The sequence below is a fragment of the Moesziomyces antarcticus genome (assembly GCF_000747765.1).
Source record: "Moesziomyces antarcticus DNA, scaffold: scaffold_v10005, strain JCM 10317, whole genome shotgun sequence".
In the NCBI taxonomy this organism is placed as follows: domain Eukaryota; kingdom Fungi; phylum Basidiomycota; class Ustilaginomycetes; order Ustilaginales; family Ustilaginaceae; genus Moesziomyces; species Moesziomyces antarcticus.
This window is the reverse complement of record NW_014639005.1, coordinates 755,539-775,988: the sequence shown is the minus strand read 5'-3', so window position 1 is coordinate 775,988 and position 20,450 is coordinate 755,539. Positions and strand designations below refer to the sequence as shown.

General features: G+C 62.4%; 7 protein-coding genes across 7 annotated transcripts; 1 reads left to right on the top strand and 6 right to left on the bottom strand.

The window, feature by feature from the left end:
- Positions 1–328: 328 nt before the first annotated feature.
- Positions 329–1,066, top strand: PAN0_005d2745 (mitochondrial import inner membrane translocase subunit TIM22; the record flags this gene model as incomplete). The annotated part of the gene is made up of 3 exons (XM_014801985.1): positions 329–742; positions 816–955; positions 1,036–1,066. The coding sequence occupies 3 exons, from the start codon at positions 329–331 to the stop codon at positions 1,064–1,066; spliced, it is 585 nt and encodes a 194-aa protein (XP_014657471.1).
- A 164-nt stretch (positions 1,067–1,230) lies between these two features.
- PAN0_005c2744 (uncharacterized protein) lies at positions 1,231–2,400 on the bottom strand (the record flags this gene model as incomplete). The annotated part of the gene is made up of 1 exon (XM_014801984.1): positions 1,231–2,400. The coding sequence occupies one exon, from the start codon at positions 2,398–2,400 to the stop codon at positions 1,231–1,233; it is 1,170 nt and encodes a 389-aa protein (XP_014657470.1).
- Positions 2,401–2,840: 440 nt separating this feature from the next.
- Positions 2,841–4,739, bottom strand: PAN0_005c2743 (IMP dehydrogenase; the record flags this gene model as incomplete). Its single annotated transcript, XM_014801983.1, has 2 exons — positions 2,841–4,012; positions 4,244–4,739. The coding sequence occupies 2 exons, from the start codon at positions 4,737–4,739 to the stop codon at positions 2,841–2,843; spliced, it is 1,668 nt and encodes a 555-aa protein (XP_014657469.1).
- Positions 4,740–5,241: 502 nt separating this feature from the next.
- Positions 5,242–6,597, bottom strand: PAN0_005c2742 (histone acetyltransferase type B; the record flags this gene model as incomplete). Its single annotated transcript, XM_014801982.1, has 1 exon — positions 5,242–6,597. The coding sequence occupies one exon, from the start codon at positions 6,595–6,597 to the stop codon at positions 5,242–5,244; it is 1,356 nt and encodes a 451-aa protein (XP_014657468.1).
- A 462-nt stretch (positions 6,598–7,059) lies between these two features.
- Positions 7,060–11,931, bottom strand: PAN0_005c2741 (metal resistance protein ycf1; the record flags this gene model as incomplete). The annotated part of the gene is made up of 1 exon (XM_014801981.1): positions 7,060–11,931. The coding sequence occupies one exon, from the start codon at positions 11,929–11,931 to the stop codon at positions 7,060–7,062; it is 4,872 nt and encodes a 1,623-aa protein (XP_014657467.1).
- Positions 11,932–13,022: 1,091 nt separating this feature from the next.
- PAN0_005c2740 (chitin synthase 5) lies at positions 13,023–17,867 on the bottom strand (the record flags this gene model as incomplete). The annotated part of the gene is made up of 1 exon (XM_014801980.1): positions 13,023–17,867. One exon carries the CDS (start codon positions 17,865–17,867, stop codon positions 13,023–13,025), a length of 4,845 nt encoding a protein of 1,614 aa, XP_014657466.1.
- A 1,338-nt stretch (positions 17,868–19,205) lies between these two features.
- PAN0_005c2739 (uncharacterized protein) lies at positions 19,206–20,024 on the bottom strand (the record flags this gene model as incomplete). The annotated part of the gene is made up of 1 exon (XM_014801979.1): positions 19,206–20,024. One exon carries the CDS (start codon positions 20,022–20,024, stop codon positions 19,206–19,208), a length of 819 nt encoding a protein of 272 aa, XP_014657465.1.
- Positions 20,025–20,450: the final 426 nt, after the last annotated feature.

Genomic DNA, 20,450 nt, shown 5'->3' with positions numbered 1-20,450 from the left:
GCGTCTCGTGTCTGTGTGTGCTCGTGAGGCTGAGTTGGTGAGCAGAGGAAGCAAGTCGCGGTTCGGGATTCGGAGAATTACGCGGTGGTGGGGGCGAGTCGAGGCTTTTTTGAGCGGCTGAGCTTTGAGAAATTCCGGTTTGCTCCTGCTGTGAACCCTTGCGTTGTTCTTTGTTCTTGCTCGACACCTGGCATCCTTCGTTGGCACATCTCATCACCCCGAGTCTCTTGTGCCTGACTCTTTTGCGGTCGAACTCGAACCGGGCAACAACGCACGCTCGGCACCTCTGCATTGTGCACTTCAGTATCCTTCTGGAAACGCTCGAATTATGGCGCATCTTCGTCCGCTCATGGCGCCGGTCTACGTGCCGGGTACGGAGCCATTACCGCCGGGCATGACCGAGGACGACCGTGCCGAGGTGCAAAAGATCGCCAAGTGGAACAAGATCGCCAACATGAGCATGGAGTCGTGTCCGACCAAGTGTCTGCTCTCTGGCGCGGCCGGGTTTGGACTCGGAGCGTTCTTCTCGCTCATGTCGACGAGTTTTGCGGTCGACGACCCGCTTCGCCGCACGACACTCGCCGCCAACGGGCTGGATGCAACCAAGGGCGTGGGGGAAATGTCGACCATGCAAAGCACAAAAGAGTTCTTCCGTCAGACGGGCAAGAGCATGTACCGTTCCGGAAAGGGGTTCGGTAAAGTTGGCGCACTCTACTCGGGCATCGAATGCTGTATCGAAGCCGTAAGTTCTAACCCACCCCGCCACATAAGCACAGGAGAGAGTAACTGACAATGTTGTTCGCGGCCGGGATTAGTACAGAGCGAAGAACGACTTGGTCAATCCAGTGGCGGCTGGCTTTGCTGCTGGTGCGATTCTTGCCAGGAACTCGGGCCCCAAGGCGGCTATTGGCGGAGGCGTCGCTTTCGCCGCATTCTCGGGCGCCATCGACATGTAGTAAGTACCCACCCCACAGACCTTCAAGCACTCATATGCACATACTGACTTATGACCGCTCACGCCTTTGCTACCAACAGCTTCCGAAGAGAGACACCGGACGACGACTAGACCGCGCGCCCAACTTTGCGCCACCGCTTTCGCAGCCTCCATTCCACGCATCTCCCTGCGCATGTACTTGTAGCCTTCTCAAAACCGACCACTCACGCACACACTCGCACGTCACACGCCATGTCCGATGCGGCAAAGGATGCTCGTGTGGTACCATTGCGAGCCTAATACGGCTTGAAGCGCCTGCCTGCCTTGAGGGAGGCGACTTTCTGCTTGTCGGCCTCGAACTTGGCGCGCAGGTCGGCGAGCTGCTGCCTCTTGCGCTCGCGCATCTGGAACCGGTAGAAGTCCTCCAGACCCTCGCCCTTGTTCTTGGTGTTGGGCTTAAAGTCGTGTTTGGCCACACCGACGCTGCCGCCTGCATCGGCCGCTGCACCGGCACGGCCGTACTTGCCCGAACGCTGGACGATGATGAATCCGTCCTCGTCCAAAAGTTCGCCCGTGGGGCCGACGGTTACGCCGCGCACGCCGATCTTGCGCGGCAGCGGGTGGGCGCGGCGGTACTGGTAGAGCGCCACGCGCGAGTCCGCCCACGCCTGCACCTCCGACAGCTCGGGACGACACGCCGAGTACTGTCCCAGCAGCAGCTCCAATCCCACGGGTGGAATGCCCGCTCCGGCGGAGAGGAGGAAGGATGCCGATGTTGTGGCGCGAGCAGGGGGAGTGTCGGTCTGCTTTGAGGCTTGACGACGAAGCGATCGGAAGGGATCGGTCCATCGAATGCCCGACTGCAGAAGCTCGAGCGCCCGCACGAGCGAGCTCGGCTCGAGAAACACAATGTGTGCCGACGATGATGTAGTCAGCAACGCCTGCGAGCCCATCGCCTCCCTGGGATCCAAACTTGGCAGTGCCTCAACACGCGGCACTCGACTCTTCTTCTGCACACCCTTGTTGCGCTTTCCCTTGGCCTGCACCAACTGGTGATGCTCCTCTTCGTCGTCGGTGGAATCTTCACCCTGGCCCTTTTCCTCGTGCTCATCCTCATCGTCCGCGCTCGCAGTGCGGCGGAAGCGGATCGAGGAGATGTTGCCTGCCTTGGCGAAGATGTTGCGCAGATGCGATTCGGTCGTATCCACGGGCAGATTCGCCATGAACAGCGTGCGCTCCGCAGGCAGCTGAGCCGCCTCGGTCAGCTTCGATGTCGATGCCACCGCCGAAGATGCACCCGACGAGACGTGCTTGCGCACATACACCCAGTGCGTCACCTCGTCCGCCTTTTTGCTCGTCTTGGCCGGCGAAATGCTCACGGGCACCGCGAGGAAGCCGCTCGCAAGCGCAATGCTCGCATGGTCGCGCGCAGCCTCCGACGAACCGCCTTTCTTGCTCTTGAACATACCTATGCCCAAGCGTGTGTGTGTGTGTGTGTGTGTGTGTGTGATGTTGGGAGGTGATGTGGAGCGTGGCCCCAGTGACAGCAAAGTGAGAGAGAGCTGCACCTGAACCCTGCCGGCCCTCTCTCACTTTTTTGAACTGGAAAAATTTGGCCGAGCTGCAACCGCGGTGTGGAGATTCCACTCCACCTTCTTCCCGGCCGGGTTTCTCCTCTTCTCTCTCCCACTTTTGCGCCCGCTTGCTCATCCTCACTCGCACTCGCCCCACCATCATCGGAAGCAAATCGCATGACTTGCGAGGTAAAACGGACTAGAGTACAGTAGAAAGATAGGGAAAAAGGATATGCGAATGTGCTAAAAACAGGTGTGAGGCACCAACCACCGAACAGCGGAAGCGCCCATTTTTTTCTAGGCAGCGGGGCCACTAGGCGCCATCAGCACGCCTAGGACGAGAAGAGACGCTTCTCGTAGCTGTGCAGGCCGTGCACGCCGCCCTCGACCTGGGCCGAGGCGGTGCGCAGCTCGAAGCGCACCTGGCCCGAGCCGACGGCGGGGCGCAGCAGGTGGAGGTGCGGCACACCCATGTCCTGGAGCGAGTGCTGGAGGCCCGTGTAGAGGTAGGGCAGGAACTTCTTGACCGAGCCCTTGTCCTGCACGGCGCCGGCGACACCCTGCGCCACCTTGACGGCGTCGCTCTCGGAAAAGTAGCGCTGCGTCGCGGCGTTCTCGTCGGCGGCGAGCTTGTCCGCCTTGGCAGCGCCCTTGCCCGTGGCGCCGGCGATCTTGCCCTTCTTCTGGTGCTCCATGGCCTCGATGGAGCCCATGCCACGGTAGCCCTTGAGGCGCTTGCCGTCGCGGTAGAAGTAGTCGCCGGGCGACTCGGTGGTGCCGGCCAGCAGACCGCCCATCATGACGGCGCTAGCGCCGAGCGCGAGCGCCTTGGCAATGTGACCCACGTTGGAGATACCGCCGTCGGCAATGACGGGCACGCCGAACTTGGAGGCGAACTCGGCGACGGCGTGCACGGCGGTACCCTGGGGGCGGCCGACGGCCATGACCTCCTGGGTGATGCAGATGGAGCCTGAGCCCATGCCGACACGCAGAGCGTCGGCGCCGGCAGCGATGAGGCTCGCCGCCTGCTCACGCGTCACGACGTTGCCGGCGACGACGTCGATGTGCGGGAAGGTGGACTTGATCCACTGGATCATCTCGATCTGGTACACCGAGTTGCCCTGCGACGAGTCGAGGATGACCACGTCCAGACCCGCCTCGACGAGCAGCGTGAGACGCTCGCGGTCCGAAGGACGCGTGCCGACGGCGGCGGCGCAGTAGAGCTGCTTGCTGTCCGGGCGCTTGCATGCGAGCGGGAAGTTCTGGTTCTTGAGCAAGTCGGAGCGGGCGAGCAGCGAGACGAGGCGGCCCTCGGCGTCGACGATGGGCAGCTTGCCCTTCTTGCTGTCGCGCAGGATGGTGTTGGCCTGCTCGAGCGTGACGCCCTGCGGGGCGGTGACGAGGTCGGTGGTCATGACCTGCGAGAGCGGCAGGTCGGTGTCGCGGAACTGCACGTCGCGAGCCGTGACGATACCGACGAGCTTGCCGTGCATGGCGCCCGTGTCTGATAGAGCCGACAAATAGCAGAATTGCGGTCAGCTCGCGTGTTCCGATCAAAGTGCGAAAGCGGCGCAGAGGAGCGGGAAAAGGAATCAGAATGTAATCGCATCCGCACACACTCTCCCAAGTCTAAGGGAGAGGCTCGGAAGAACGAAGGTTATATGCAATATGTTTGTTTCATCTTTTGAAGTGGGGAGGGTGGGGAAAGGAGACGGAACGAAGGGCCCAAACTTACCAGTGATGGGGATGCCGCCAAAGCCGAGGCGCTCCTTGATCTCGAGGACGTCGCCGACGGTGGCGTTGGGGTCGAGGCAGAGGGGTTCGGTGATGAAGCCGTTCTCGTACTTCTTGACCTTGCGGACGACGCTGGCCTGCTCCTGCGGGCTCATGTTGTTGTGGATGACACCCATGCCGCCCATGAGGCCCATGGCGATGGCCATCTCGGTCTCGGTGACCGTGTCCATGGGCGACGAGAGGAAGGGGGTGTTGAGCGTGACGTTTTTGGTGACCTTGGTGCGCAGGCTGACGTCCGAGGCGGGGAAGTTGATGAAGCCGGGCAGCACGAGGAAGTCGTTGTAGGTGAGACCGCCGTGCTGGCGCGAGTCGATGAGCTCACTCATGCTGAGACCATCGCCGGTGGCGTAGGTCTTGAGGTGCTCGAGCGCCTGGGCAGGCGACAGGACCGCCACGTCCTGGGGAACCTGAAGACCGTTACCGTTGCTTGCAGACATTGTCGACTGAGCTAAGATGCGCGAGAATTGGAGGAAGGAGGAGGATGAAGTTGGGTGGCTCTTTGGCGGAGAACGGGTTAGGAAGGAAGGAGCACCTCGAGCGCTCCGAGCTTTTGTGGCGACGCAGCGGCCAACTCCCAAGGCAACCTTTCTGAAGCTGGCCCGGGCAGAAGGTGACTCTCTCGCTTAGCGAAAAAATTTCCCAAAAGCTTCTGCCAGATGAAGCTCGGACGTCCCGATACCAAACCGAAGAGGCAGGAAAAAAAAAAAAGTTCGAAGACGCGCTCCGAGGCCAAAAACCCCACGCACCGCACGCACACCAGCAGAAGAGAGAAGCTCAACGCGCTGGTGCTGTCCAGTATCTCCGGAGGCGCTTTTTTGCCCAAACATGTCAGATCGATGCCTCGGAACAGGGCCAAATAATGCGCTCGCCGGGTCCATTCATACAAAGCCTCTGTCTCACCCTCAGAACAGACGCATAGAAGCAGTAGCATTAGCAAACCTATGCGAAGCGTGCCATCTTTCGTGGCGGGCCGTTGCCGTTCTCGTAGTGGCCGTCCTCCTCCTCATCGTCGTCCTCCTCATCGACGCCGTGGAGGCCCGCAAAGCTCGGCCCTGCGTCGAGGATGGGCTCGATGTCGACGCCGACCATGTCGCCGTACTCGTCGATGACGCCCTCGAACGTCTCCTGCAACTTAGCGCGCTGCTGTGTCTTGTCGAGCTGGATGAGGATGTCCTTGTTCTGGCGGTAGATGCGCGCCTTGACCTGCAGGCGGTAGTGTCGGATCTGCTCGGCATCGCCCGTGTCGAGGTTCATGAGCTGCACCATCTCCAGCACGCGCGCCCACTGGCGCGGCGCCAGCTTGTGCTCCAGCCGCTGCGCCTCGATCCACTCGGCGTCCAGCGGCGCATGCAGCTTGCCTTGCTTCTTGGCGGTTTCCACAAAGCCGCCTGGCGCCAGCAGGCGTCGCAGGTCGTTGCCATCGCGCAGGCGGTCAAAGTCCTCCGACGGGTCCTCCACCGTGAGCTCGGAAACGCTGCTGCGTTTGCGGATCTGATCGTACACCGTCGTATACAGCGCACCGCCGTGGCCCTGCTTCTGGTACGGCGGCAGCACCACAAACTGCGACAGACGCACGCGCGACGAGTCGGGCCAGCACCAAAACTTGTACAGGCTCGTGTAGCCCATGAAGTGCCATGTCGCGTCATCGTCGGCGCCGCCCGCGCCGCGCACCTTTTCGTACAGCGTGAAGAACTCCCAGTTGGTCTCGTCCTCCTGAATGTAGCTCGCGCCTTCGATGAACAGCAGCACAAACAGCTGCATGCGGCGGTGGTACTCGCGGAACCCAGGCGTGTCCCACGTGGCGCGATAGATCTCAAACACGCGCGCCTCCGGATCGTCCTCGGCCAGCATCGAGGCCGCAGCGGACGCCGCTCCGCCCGACTTGCCCTTGTCCTTGTTCACCTTGCGCCGCGTGTAGCTGTGCACCTTGTCGCCCAGCGGTCGGAAGCTCGAGCTCTTCTCCAGTGCCGCTGCAAACTCTTGGCTTGCAGACGAAGACGACGACGCCGAGATGTAGTCGGCCGGCAGGAAAGGCTTGATGATCCCCTCGACATCGTCGAGCTTGGCCGTCGTCGCCTCGTTCTTGGCGCGGTACTTGACCTCGAACTTGGGCACCAGACTGCCCGACGCCACGTCAAGGTTGAGCACGAGTCCCTGGTAGCCGTAGATCGTCTCTGCCTCGCCGTAGATTGGATAGGTGAACGACGGGTGGAAGGCAGCATCGGTGCCGTGTGGTGAATCCACCAGGCGTATCGCCATGGCCGAGGAGCTATTCGCCGTCCACGACTCGCCCATGTTGTCTGGCTCTCTCTCCCTCTCTCTGCGGTTGGATGGAGTAGGAGAGTGTGTGCTTGTTAAAGAAAGGGCGTTGGCGGCGGTGGCGGCGGTTGATCCGGATGCGGATGCGGATGCGGTTGCGATTGGAGCAAGAAGCACGCCGGAAGAGTGTGGTGGAGGAAGGCGGAAAGTGTTGCTGTGCCCAAACCGAAGCCAAATTGTGTTGTTTCCTTCCGCTCCCCTCCACGCACGCGCGCACCACCGCGGCAAAGCTTGGATCGCGCCGACGCGTTGAGCCGCTCCGCAGCCTTCATTCCCGCTTATCCGCCCTCTCCCCTTCACAATCTCACTTGATTCATTTCTGCGATCGCTCACCCTGTCTCGGCACAGACCCGCACGCACCATCAGCAAAGTATCCGACCGAAACAGTTGTGTATTGAGATGAGAAGAGTGTGTGTGTATGTATGGGAGGGGTTAGAGCTAGGAGTCCAGCTTGGCGAGTCCCGCCTCGAGCGCCATGGAGAAGAAGATGCTCTGCTTGTTGGCGAGCAGGTTGTCGGGCGAGTCGAATTCGGCGATGGTGCCGTCCTTGAGCACGAGCACGCGCGTCGAGTCGATGACCGTGTTGAGACGATGCGCCACCGTGATGGTGGTGCCCGTGAACTCGGAGCGCACGATCGCCTGCACCTGCGCATCCGTCTCGAGGTCGATGGCGCTCGTCGCCTCGTCGAGCACCAGGATCTTGGCGTTGCGCAGGAACGCACGCGCGATGCAGATCAGCTGGCGCTGGCCCGCCGAAAAGTTGGTGCCGCCCTCGGTGAGCTGTGCGTCGAGGCCACCCTCGAGGCTCTGCACGTGCTCCTTCATGCGTGCCTGCTCGAGCGCCTTCCACAGCGCCGCATCGTCCGAGCGTCCGGTTGGGTCGAGATTCTCGCGCAGCGTTCCCTCCCACAGCTGCGGGTCTTGCGGGATGATGGCGATCGCCGAACGCAGGTCCTTGAGTCCGATCTTGGACACGTCGATGCCGTCGATCACAATCTTGCCCTCGGCCGCCTCGATGATGCGGAAGAGCGCCAGCGTCAGACTCGACTTGCCCGCACCCGTTCGGCCCACCACTCCGATGCGCTCGCCCGCCTGGATGTCCAGGTTGAGCTTCTTGAGCACCAGCCCGAGTTCGCGGCGGTAGCGCGTCGAGTACGACTGCATGCTCACCTCGCCCTTGCTCGGCCAATCTTCCGGCGGCGTCTGGTCAGGCACCTCGTACGGCGCCTCGGACACCAGGTCCGTGTACGACATGACGCGCTCGACGCTCACGATGTTCTGCTCCACCTCGGACGCCGATCGCACCACCCAGTTGAGCGTCTGCGTCGTGCTCAGCGCCTGCGACATCATCAGTCCGAGCAGGCCCGCGTCCATCTTGCCGTTCCTCGTGCGGATGAAGACGGCGAGCGTCGAGGCGACAAAGATGATCACCGAGCCCATCAGTTCGATGCGTACCGCTAGCCAGCGGTTGCACGAGACCGCGGGGAAGTAGCACTGCTGGTTGCGGTCCACACGCGCCTCGGACGTGGCGATGAAGCGCGACTCCTGTCCAAACGCACGGATCGAGCTGAGACCACCGAGCGACTCTTGGAACCACGTAAAGATGGGCGTCTTGCTCACCGAGTCGAGTCGCTTGAGCTCGCGGCTCGTGGCGAGGTAGTAGCGAAGCACCGCGCGATAAGCAAACGCGAGCGGGACGATGGCGATCAGGAACGGCGGCACCGAGTAGGCCACCACACACAGCACACCCAGCACCACGACCATGGTTCGGATGAGGCCGTGGATGACTCGTGGCAGCACCTCGTCGATCACGTTGACGTCGCGCGAAAACAGGTTGAGCAGACGACCGGTCGGCGTGGTCTCAAACCACTGCAGCGGGCTGCGCAGCACCGCGTCAAACATGTTGTCGTGGAACTTGCGCGCACTCGAGATCACGAGCCACGTCCACAGGATGAACGGCGCGATGCAGATGCAGATCGAGGCGAGGATGCCGACGATACCGTAGAGGATGAGGTAGAAGCGCGTGGTCGACGGGTCGCCGCCGTTCTCCGAGTTCGCGGCGCCCCACTGCTTGAGCACGACATCGCGCGAGACGGTCATGACCTGCGAGAGCACCTGGGCGAGAATGTAGAGCACGACGCCGAGCACGCTGCAGCTCTTGATGTACTGGCGGTACACCTCGGGCTTGACGCTGCCCTGCTCCGACTTTTCCTTGGGTGCCGAGCTCTCCTTGAGCTGGCGGATGGTGTCCTGCTTGATCTGCCTCTTGGACAGCGTCTTGGGACGCACCATGGAGGCCGAGCTGATGCGGCGATGCAGCTTGGAGCCCTTGAGATCCTCGTCGCCTCCCTGTCCGTGCGAGTCGAGCTCCTTGTCCATGTCGATCACCTCGAGCTCCTTGGCGGACACGTCGCCTTCACCGTCCTCCGCCGCCTGCTCGCGTGCGCTCTGCTTGCCCAGTCCGGTGATGAGGTTGTACAAGTCGCCCTTCTTGGCCATGACCTGGTCGTATGTTCCACGCTCGTCCAGGATGATACCGCGTCGCACCGAAACGATCTGGTCGCAGTCGGGAAGGCAGGCCACCGAGTTGAGCGTGAGGATACGGGCCTTGCTGCGAAGCAGGCCCTCGGGACCAATGACATGCTTGAAGATGTGCGCGCCAACGTGAGCGTCGACCGCAGCCAGCGGGTCGTCGAGCAGGTAGATGTCGGCTCGGGCATAGCAAGCGCGCGCCAGCGCAATACGCGCTCGCTGGCCACCAGACAGGCTGACACCGCGCTCACCGACCTCGGTACGGTCGCCTTCGGGCAGGATGTTGAGGTCGGGCGTCAGGGCACAGGCGTCGACGACGCGCTGGTAGAACTCGGGCTCGTACTTGAGGCCAAAAAGGATGTTGTCGCGCACCGTAGCACCCATGCACCAGCCACCCTGGGTGAAGTAGGCCGTGCGTCCCTTGATGACGGTCTCGCCATCGGTGCGCACCATCTCACCCAGGATCGCCGAGAGCAGCGAACTCTTGCCGTCGCCGACCTTGCCGAGCACGGCGAGCAGCTCGCCCTTCTTGACGGTGAGGTTGATGTCCTGGAGCGTCGGGACCGGCTGGGATCGAGACCACTTGAACTCGCCGTCGCGGATGGTGACAATCTCGTCGCCCTGCTGCGGCTCGCGCGCATCGGTGTCGTTGAGCGCTTCGAGAACATCGCCGGGACGCGAGGGGGCATCCGGATTGATGGGCTCGCGCTGGCCAGGCAGGATGACCTTGCGAGCCTGCGGGTCGAGCTCGCCCGCATCGAAGAAGTCAGAGAGACGCTGTGCCGAGACCTGCGCCTGGAGGAGCGCGGAGATGATGCCGGCGAACATGGCGATGGGGAACGAAAGCAGCTGGTAGAGGGCGAGGGCGGGGAAAATGACGTCGGCGGTGAGCGGCTCGGGGTTGGTGTAGGCGTAGGTGACAAAGGTGCCGAGCGAGACGAAGAAGGGGATGGCGGTCCAGAAGAAGTTGAAGAAGGCCGAGACGACGCCGACGGTGCGGAGGAGCTTGAGTTCCTCATCGTTGCGCACCTTGAAGAGCTTGCGGGTGAATGCCTCCTCCCAGGCGAAGAGCTTGATCGACTTGATGTTGGTGAGGATCTCGTTCATGAGGCGCGTGCGCTTGTCCTTGACCTTCATCTGCTTTTCGCTGAGACGACGCAGGTAGCGGGCGAGCGCCGTGTTGAGCGGCACGCTGACCACCATGATGGCGACTCCGACAAACGAGGGCCAGCCGAGCAGGTTGTACAGCGAGACAAAGGCGAGAGTCATCTGGAAGAGGGCGCTCCAGGCGATGTGGCCGTAGGTGCAGAGGTCCTGGAGACGCGTGGCATCGACGGACATGAGGTTGACAATGTCGCCTGTAGCCCTGCCGCCGCGGTCCTCGTTGGAGAGGCGCAGGCTCTTCTTGAAGATGGCGCTGACCAGACCGGCACGCACGCGCATGCCGGTGACAAAGACAAGCTGGAAGTACTGGTGCAGGAAGGAGGTCTGTGTGACGGCGACGCAGAAGAGGGCGGCAGAGAGCAGGTAGCCCTGCATGGCGGACTGGTTCTGGTCCTCGCTTTCGTAGCTCTGGACGAACTGGAGCAGCTTGCGGAGGATCTGGGGCTGCACGAACGCGAGCGTGTCCTGGGCCATCTTGAGGATGGCGGCAAAGAGGAAGGGACCTCCGTACGAGTAGGCGAGGGTGGTCCAGAAGGCGGGCTTGCCCGTGGACTTGTTCTTGGTCTGCTTCCAGAAGCGGTCGAAGCGCCTGCCGAGGTTCTCTGCGTCCTCATTGGCGGGCAAGGCCCACATGTCGTCTTCGGTGACAAACTTTTTAGCGCCGAGCGTCATGAGCGGCTGCATCCAGTGGAAGGTGATGCGACTGAAGATGTTGGCGGTGACGACGGGGCATTCTTTTCCAGAGTCTACTGGGTCGTTGTTGTGAGCGTTGGCCTCGTGGTCGTCGGTGAAGACGCTGAACGCGCTGCCGTTGGCCTCGGCAGGGACGGCGTGGTAGCCGTTGCCGTTGGTACGAGCGGCGACGGACGAGGCGCGCTTGTGGTCGGCATCATCGAAGGAGCCCAGCTCGACGCCGAGACACTCGAGCACAAAGGCGAAGATGCCGAGGACAAAGCGAACGAGGAAGGGCACCAAGGTGACGAGCTGATCCTTGACCGGAAGCGAGGGCGGTGTGATCGAGGTGCGCAACTTGACGATGCTGGCGAGGAAATGGGCGAGCCAGAAGAAGAGGAGCACATCGGAGCTGCGACGCGAGCGAAGATGGTTGAAGTGCTGAAGCGGCAAGACGAGAAGGTAGCCGCCGACGCCGGCGATCGAGGACCAGAACAGGATCGACTCGCCTGGTTTGGCAAAGAGGCCGTACGAGATGGAGGCCTGGAAAGCGGCAGCGACGGCGAGAGCAGCAACGACGACATGTTTCGCGCGCAGTACGGTGCGCGAGGTGCGCGTGAGGGATCGATCTTGGCGCTTGGAGAGGATAGCCAGATGGATGCCGCCGAACACGGCGAGGAGGAAGACTGGCGCGGTCCAAAAGGCGGCTTCCTGGAAGCAGGGAGTAAAGTCGAGGTCGCGCTGCTGCGAGACGGGGCCCCAGCCTTCGACGTTGTCGCAGAGGTTGGAGAGCGTCGAGTGGCGGCGCAGCTGTCCAAGCGTCGACGAGAACAAGCGGAGGGGCAGGCTCAGGACCGGATCGGCGCCCACGACATGCGCTTGGAGAGAGGCGTCAAAGTTGGACAAGGAGCCGAGCTCCTCGACCGGCGCAGAACCGTCCATATTCCGAGCTGCTGTTGGGCCAACGAGCTAGCCCTCACAGGTGCGACTGTCGAGTGGTGGAGCCGATCCTAAGCCAGCCAGCAGAGCGAACGGAGCTGCCCAGAAACCAGAAGAGCGAATCGTCGAGTCGATTCGTCGAGTGGGAGTCCGATCCGAGAGACCGCGATGCTACGGACGTCAAGCACTGCGGAGATGATGGGATCGAAAGCGTTGGCGACGGAAACAAGGATGTGTGGTGGCAGAAGAAGCACGAGGGCGCACGAGCAAATGATGACGGCGACTTGCCTGTCTTCTTGCCGCCCTGAACGCAGCGCGGTCTGTCAGCTCAGCCTTTTTCCAAAGCCTTTTTCTCCACACGGCCGGATTTTGGGGAATTCAAGAAAAGAGGGGGGACGACGCATCCGCTCTCTCTCGCAGGCCAACTGCGGCCTCAAGACGACTCGACTCGACTCTCGACTCCAGTCAGGCACCGCATCCACGTCACGTCGGCATGGCGCATGCGGATCGGCGATGCAGCGGAAGCGGCACAGCGCACAATAGCGATAGCGTGGCGGCCTCACGTAAGTCCTCGGCTGCCAATTTTCGCTCGACCCAGCCGACTGAGCAGGATCAATGCGGCCCGCGCACTCTCGATGGATAGCCGGAGATAATGAATTTTGTCGCTCATGCCCGCGGTCAACTTCACTCAGGCGGCGAGTCCGCACCTGCTGGTTCGTGGACGTCGCTCACCATCTAGCTGCCGGTCCTTCAGCTTCATGGCACCGCATACACCACGGCAGCCACACAACACAGCCTCTGCCAGAAAGCGCAAAGAATACTGTCCATTGAGATTACGTTTTGGGCCGTCGAGCCTTGCAGCTGAGCGCTGAGCGATAAGCTCGACTCGTCGAGATAACATTAAGAAAGCGAAGGGGGAAAAGAGGAAGATTGTGGGAATAGGCCAAAGAGCGTGGCGGGCGGCGTATGGAGGGATAAAGGGTCAAAGGAAATGCAGAGCTGAAACGAGACAATGCGAGCGTTGCAACTCCAGGGGATCATTGATTGTTCACGTGTGCGTGTGTGTGTGTGTGTGTGTCTCGGTGCGTCCGGAATCAGTCGAAGCTGGGCGGCGCTGCTCCAGGCGGGAGGTTGCCCGTCCTGCTGCCAGTCGCTGGCGATGTCGCCGTGGGTGGTGATGTGGCCGCGTTGGGCAGCTGCGAGCGACGCGCACCGCGCTGCACCTGACGCACGCCCTGCGCATTGGCTACGGGACCATCGTCGACCAGGCTGAATCCGCGCGTCGACGGACGGCTCTGCAGGGCCGCCGAGGGAGCAAAGGGCTGCTGCGCTGCGCTCGGCGACATCGAGACGTCCGACTCGGGCTCAGCCGTATAGGCCTGCATCGGGTACGCCGACTCGCTCACCGCCGGGTAGCGCTGCTCGGTCGACACGTTGCCATGGCGCACCGCCTCGTCTGCACCCACGTATCGACGCGGCTCGGGATCGGGCGAGCTCGACGTCGATCCGATCATCGGTCGCTTCTCGTCGTCGGCAATGTCCGTGTGAGGGTAGGCCTCGTAGACACCCGCACTCGGCGCCGTCGGAAGCCTAGCGGCGCTGTGCTGCGTGGGCGAGAAGGCGTGCACGCTGCCCAGCGCCGGGTGCGTCGAGTTGTGCGGCAGGTTCGACGGCGAAGTGGCGCGCGGTCGAGGCACCACCACCGTGCCTGGTGGCGAGGCACCCGATCGCTGCTTGGCGTCTGTCGCCAACGGTGCCGGCAGCTCGAGCAGCGGCACCGAATCCAGGCGCGCTCGCGCACCCGAGGCGCTCTTGGCGTGCGACATCTCCGAGGCGTCGGGCGCAAACTGCGATGCGCTCGACGACGACGGGTTGGGCAGAGCGCGGCCAAACTGGTCGTGCTGGCCCGACGGATTCGAGTGGAACGTGTCCGACGACACGACCGAGTAGCGCGTGCTGCCGGACCTCTCGGGCGAGCCGGTGCGCTGCACCACGTCGTACGTCGAATCGCGCGAGTGCGTGCCCGACTTCCAGCGTCGCTCGCGCTCGAACTCGGCCCAGCGCTTCATGACAATGTGCGAGGGGTCAAACTTGCCGTCGGCGTCGCCGTGGTTGTCCTTCTTGTTCTCGCCTTGCACGACACGCGTCGCGCCCCACGAGAAGTCGTCCATGTGCCAGTAGGCGTACAGCGGCAGCACAAAGTTCCAGATGGGCAGCGAGAGCAGGTAGATGAGCATCCAGCCCACGTAGGCGATCTTGCGCGACGTCACGACGATCAGGATACCAGGCAGACCCAGAATGAGGGCGAGCAGGATGAGCGGGATCGTCGGCGTCGGCACGTTGGGCAGGAAGGCTTGCACCACGACGTAGAGGGTAAACGCGATGGCGGCCGGCAGCACCAGCGTACCCGTCAGCTCCATAAACACGACGAAGCGCATCGAAAAGCAGAAGGTACCGCAGAGATCGTTGACCATGACCAGCTCGAACAGGTTGTGCACGGTCGAGTTGATCCATCGACGACGCTGCGAGAGCAGGATGCGGAACGTGTCGGGCACGATCGTCTTGCACACCGCCTGAGGCACGAACATCATCTTTCGCTTCGGGAACGTCTTGAGCATGAGCGTCGTCAGGTAGCGGTCCTCGCCGAGCAGAAGCAGGTTCTTCTTGTGCAGCGTGTCCACCACGTTCTCCGAGTAGTGCTCCACAATGTCCGGGTTGGCCAGGATGGGCACCCAGTAGCCGTGCGGGCCCTTGGGCGCCTTGATTCGGTACGCGCTGAAGCAGCCGGGCAGACACGTGACACCGCCGAAGCACGCCTCGAACGCCTTGGTCTGGTGGTGCGAAATGTAGTACTCGAACACCTGAATCATGGTCACCCAGGTCTCGGACTTGTTGGCGATCTTGGTCTCACCGCAGAGACCCATGATCTCCGGGTCCTCGACCATGCAGGCGACCATGCGCGAGAGCGAGTCGGGGAAGACCTTGGTGTCGGCGTCGACGCACAGGACGACCTCGTAGTTGTCGGGCGAGACGCCCGTGACGCGCCAGATGCTGTTGAAGAACTCGTACTCGAACGCCGTCATGCGCTCGTCAAACATGACCTTTTGCATGAACGCCATGAGCAGCACCTGCGAGTCACGCTTGCCACGGTTGCCTGGCTTGGCGCTGTCGGCCTCGAGCGGAGTGCCGCACTTGGCGACCAGGATCATGGGAACGCGCTGCTGCTTGGAGCGCTCGACCGTCTCGTCGTCATAGTCGTAGAAGCCGGCGTAGATCTTGCACATGTTGTGACGCTTGTAGCCGTCGGCGATGGCGACGTACGAGTTGCCCTCCACCTCCTCGGCGGGGATGACGAGGTCCTTCATCATGGAGAGACAGATGTCGGGCGTGGAGATGTCCGAGCCAGCGCCCTTGACGATACCATCGGCGATGACGAGGAGCAGCTTGTGGCTGTTGGGGTAGTCGGTCGTGGCGAGACTGTCGAGCGTAGTGCGGAGGCCCTCGAAGGACTCGGAGTAGGCGGTAACGAGGCAGATCGAGTGGGCGAGCTGGAAGCCGAAAGGTCGGTAGTCGGGCCCGGGCTGAGGAACGATGTTGTGCAGAGGGAAGGGGCAGACACCCATGGCGCCTTCGCCAGGGCCGCCAGACAGCGACGAACGGCGCGAGTGGTCGCCCTTGGGCGCCAACGAGGCGGAGCTTCGGCCTCCAGCGACCGAAGGCGAGCCCGGCGGTGAGCCACCCAGAGGCGATGCGACGCCGAGACGGCCAGCACGGGTCATGCGCTTCTCGCTGAGCGGCATGGGAGCGCGCGAGCCGCTCTTGAGGCTGAGCGGGTCGGCGACCGAGAATCGACTCTGGGTAGGCAGGAACGACTTGTGCTTGCGCGCGTTGGGACGGTATCCGGCCGGGGCGGGACGGTAGATGTCGTCGGACCACTGCTCGATCTCGGCGGCACGCTTCATGCGCTGCTCGTACGTCTCGTTGGCGTAGTTGCCGAGGCGCCACGAGAGGAACCAGCCGAAGAGGACGGCCATGAAGAACTTGATGGCGACGACGCCAATGATAAAGACGAGCGAGAGGTAGAGCTCGACCTTGGAGGCGACGCAGCCGATGGTCTCGGAGTCGATGAAGCCGATGCGGGTGATCTGTTCGAGGCAGGCAAACTCGTTGTCGAGGCGCTGGCGCATGACGGCCGAGGTGACGTCGCGGCCGGCCCACTCGTCGTTGCGGCGCTTGAGCGTGTCAAAGAGCGCCGGGTAGGCGAGCGTGTTGGTGAGGTTGTTGAGACGGTTCAGGTCGAGGACGGCACCGCGGAAGACGGCGAGGTTGCGCGTGGTGTCGGTGACGTTGTTCCAGTTGAGCGAGACCTGGCCACGCTTGCGGAGGACACGGTTGGCAGGCACGCCGCCGTCGTTGAACTGGTTGACGATGGAGCCGGTGTGGCACATGGGCGCGGTGTTGTTGGCGTAGCCGCCCTTGCCGTCCTGGCGCACGAGGGTGCAGTCAAAGTAACGCTCGGGCTGACCGCCGCCGGCGCGGTTGGTGATGAGGCTGGAGCAGGCGGCGCCGATCTTTTGGAAGAGCAGACTGCCGTCCTGGCCACCCGAGGACCAGGGTTCCGAGTAGATGGGGTTGGTGCGGTTGTAGATCGTGTCGGCGCGAAAGGGGCCGACCTGCGGGTGAATGAAGCCGTCAAAGCTGTAGTCGTATCCGTTGAAGGTCATGGAGCCGACGTCGATGGTGCCGAGGGTGTAGCGGTCGGGAGGGGTGCCGCAGACGGTCTGGGTGAAGCCGAAAGTGAGGAAGCCGACGGCGGACATGATGAGGGTGATGATGCCGATGAGGCCCATCTTCTCACGCCAGGCGCGCTGCTGCTCGGGGGTGCGGATGCCAAAGATGCGGAGGAAAGGGCCTGGGCAGCAAATGGTGAGGACGTAGCAGTAGATCATCCATGCACCGACGGGGCCGGGAGCGATGCGGGAGCTCTTGCCTTCGCCGAGGTCGCGGGGCACCTCCTTGGAGACTCGACCGGACTTGGACTGCTTGCGACGGAGCGAGACGCCGCGCTTGAGCACGTTGATGCCGGTCTCGATCTGGTCCTCGTCTCTGCCGAGGATGGACTTGCCGCGACGGAGGGGAGGCGCACGTCCGAGACCGCCGGGGGGCACGTTGGAAGGACCGGTGACGCCGAGGCCGCTGAGACCGCCTCCGGGACCGACGATGCCAGCCATTCCGGAGCCGTGAGGGGCGGCGCCGTGCTGAGGAAGGTGGCCGGTGGTGGAGGGCATGTAGCCCAATCGGCCGCCAGAGCCGGCGATGACGTCCATGTGGGCGGCATGGTTGCGGTAGTACCACTGGCGATGGTTGGGGTCCATGCGTTCACGGTCGGGACGGACGAGCGATTTTTTGCGACGGAAGTTGGCATTCTGTGCCGAGAAGCCGGACTCGGGATCGAGAGTGTTGACCTGGTTGAGGGCGGTGGTGCTGCTGTTGGGGTCGTTGAGGCCGCGCTTGTCGTCGCCGTACGACTTGACCGACTCGCGCGAAGGGCCGGAGCGCTGAGCGGGGATGCGCTGTGGCTCTTGGAACGAGATGCCGGCGGGGCGAGGAGGGCCGTTGGGGTTGAGATACGCCTGATGGCTGCCTCCGGGTGCCATGTTGCTGTTGGGAGGCAATGCGGCGCCAGCACCGAGCGGAGGCGAGAAGAAGGGAGGCTGCTGCGAGCGCGGCGGAGCGAATTGGGGGTGGTGTTGGTGTTGCGGTGGGTGTTGTGCGAGATGACCGGACTGGGGGTGATGTTGGAGTGGTTGCTGCGGATTGAAGGGCGGTGGTGGGGATCGCGCGCCGCCTGGGATGGTGAGGGGAGGCAGTGGAGGAGGGCCGTCGTTGCGGCCTTGCCTCGCCGGGCTGCCGTCTGCAGCGGATTCGAAAGGGTTCATGGTGAAGCCAAGGAGGACGGGCGAGCGTTGTGACTAGTCTTGGAGAGAGAGAGAGAGAGAGAGGAGGTGCGAAGAAGTGGAAGACGAGAGCAGTCTATAGCGCACGGCGGGGCATCAAGTCGAATCTGGAGATGGCTGCCACGCGGTGGGGCGGGTGTTTGGGGTCGCTGACGCCTCTATGTGTGGAAGAAGCGAGTGTTTGCGAGCCAGTGAGCAAGCCGATGGAGCCAGGTGGGGAATGGCTAGCCAGCTTGGTGGCGCGGTTGGTCAGACGTCTGCCAGTCCGTGTTGTGAAAAGAGGTGGAGCAGCGCACAAGGCCGTGGTGAAGGCGAGGCCGACGCAGCGAGCGTGCTTGCGTGCGTGCGTGTGTGCGTGCGTGGTGTTCCGAAGAGACGGGAGAACGGCCTCGCGGTTGGTGGTGGTGGAGGAACTGGCCAATGCCGATGGGTTCGGACGGAGGGAAGGCGGCAGGAGAGAAGTAAGGTCGTGAGGAGTACAAACGGGGATAGGGCCAAGCTAGCGAGCTGGGTTGGGCTAGACGGAGTGGAGCGGACGAGCGTCGTCTGTTGCTGGTCTAGCTGGCCGGCTGGCTGGCTGGCTGGCTGTCAAGACCGATTGTGCCTGCGGTCGTCAGCGCAAGTTTGAGGGAAGAACGGGGTCTAGGAGGTAGAGGGCGAGAGAGAGAGAGAGAGAGAGGGAAGCCAAACCTTGCGGGCAGCACCGAGCGAGCAAGCAAGCGGGCGAGGATGGCGAGACAGGCGAGGCAGCGAGGGGAGGGTGGAAAGCGAGACAGAGGACGTAGGAAGGCATCCGACAGCCACACCGGCAACAGCCAAGCGCCAGCTGCTCGCCCCTTGGCTGCGGGTTGGCGAACGCATGCAAAAACACGGCAGTCTGGATGGATCGAGGAATCAGCAACGCAGCCGCCGCCGCTGCAGCTGCACCACCTGCTTCACCAACAGCAACAGCAACAGCCAACGCGCACGCACAGCCGACGCACCGCCCGACACCAAAAAAGGTGCACCACTCAGGGGCCAGCCTGCCTGCCTGCCAACCCTACGTTTGAAATTCTTTCGGTCTAAATTTAAAAACAAAAAAGGAGTTGCTGCCCAGTCCGCGAGGTGTGCGGTGTTTTGAAGCGAAAAAAGGAAGGGACGCGCGCTCCGAGGCAACAACAGGATTGAGAAAGAGAGAAAAAAAAAAGGGGCTCGACTGGCCCCTCTCTCTTGCATTATCGACTCGAGCCCCTCTCTCTGCCGCTTTTCATAGGACTGCCTCCCACCATCCATATCTAGTCTCCTGCGGTCAATTTGGAGGGCGCGGGATGTTTTGGTTTCCTATCGCAGACCCTGTCCCTGGTCGTGCTTGCCAAGCTCGAGGTGCGGCGGCTTGGACGTCTTGGCAGCAGACAGCTGCGAGTGCAAGGAAGGGGTTCGCATGGCAGACAATAAATCGTCCGCCTGCACGCGAGCGCGCGCTCTCTGTCTCGGAGCTCCAAGTGTTGGCGAGCTGCTGGCGAGACGCAACCTGAAGATCGGAAGCGATCTATTGATCAGCCAGCGTAGCCCTGCCAAGCCAGCGCTCGGCGAAAAGACGGCCAGATGCACCAATGCGCCAGATGGCAGGCTTGCTCGACTTTGAAAAATGGCAGCCGCTTTGAAATCTGCACGTGTTGGGCCAGCCCTCTCACCCTTGGCCAGCCCTCGCAGCGCAGCCGATTTGGCGATTTCGAATTGCGAAATTTTCGAGGGCTTCATGCAGCTTCGTGCAGATGGCTGCAGCTGCTGCTGCTCTTGCCGATCCCTCGACGCGCGCAAACGGTCTCGGTCGGGTGGAAGTGCACACGACCCAGTGCAAAGAAGAGAGAAAAAAACTCCGACGACCGGCCTGCCTGGCCCGCCTGCTGAACTTTTGTGCTGCTGCCCATGGCCTTTGGTCTGGTTCGCCAGCTCCGATTCCGAAACTGCCCCCACTGCCACAGCACGCAGTGCGCAGATCGGACAGAAAAGGGTCTTGCACTGTCGCAAAAGGGCGCACTTGTCGAGGATCGTCGCCGGCGTTCGATCCATGCACTCGTGACGATCGAACGTCTTGCGCACAAACCCACGACACTTTGAGTCGCGCTGGTCGTGCTTGCGACGAGGAGCCCCGGCCATTGCACATCCTGAAAGCCATGGCGCTACAAGACCCTTGTCTGCTGGGCGATCCGCACACAATGCGCTTCACGAGCCCTGCAGTTGAACTCTACACGCACCCATTCGGTCGACCTTCGACGCTGTAGTGCGTTGGACAGCGGTGTCCCGGACGACCATGCGGACATCGGCACCGTGCGGCTTGTTTTGATTGTTTTCTTTTCGCTCCAACTCGGCCGCTCCAATTATTCAGCTTGCAAAGGGATTTTTTTTTTCGAAAAAAGCGAGCGGAGAGCGGAAGCGGTTGCATCGCAAGAAGCTCGCCTGCCACCCAGCCGAGCAACAGCGTCGTGGCGTCAGCTTGCGTCGCCCGCCCTTGCATCACTCTGCTCACTCTGCACGGCAACCGAATTTCTCATTTTCGTCATCGCCCTTCGCTCCCATCGGCAT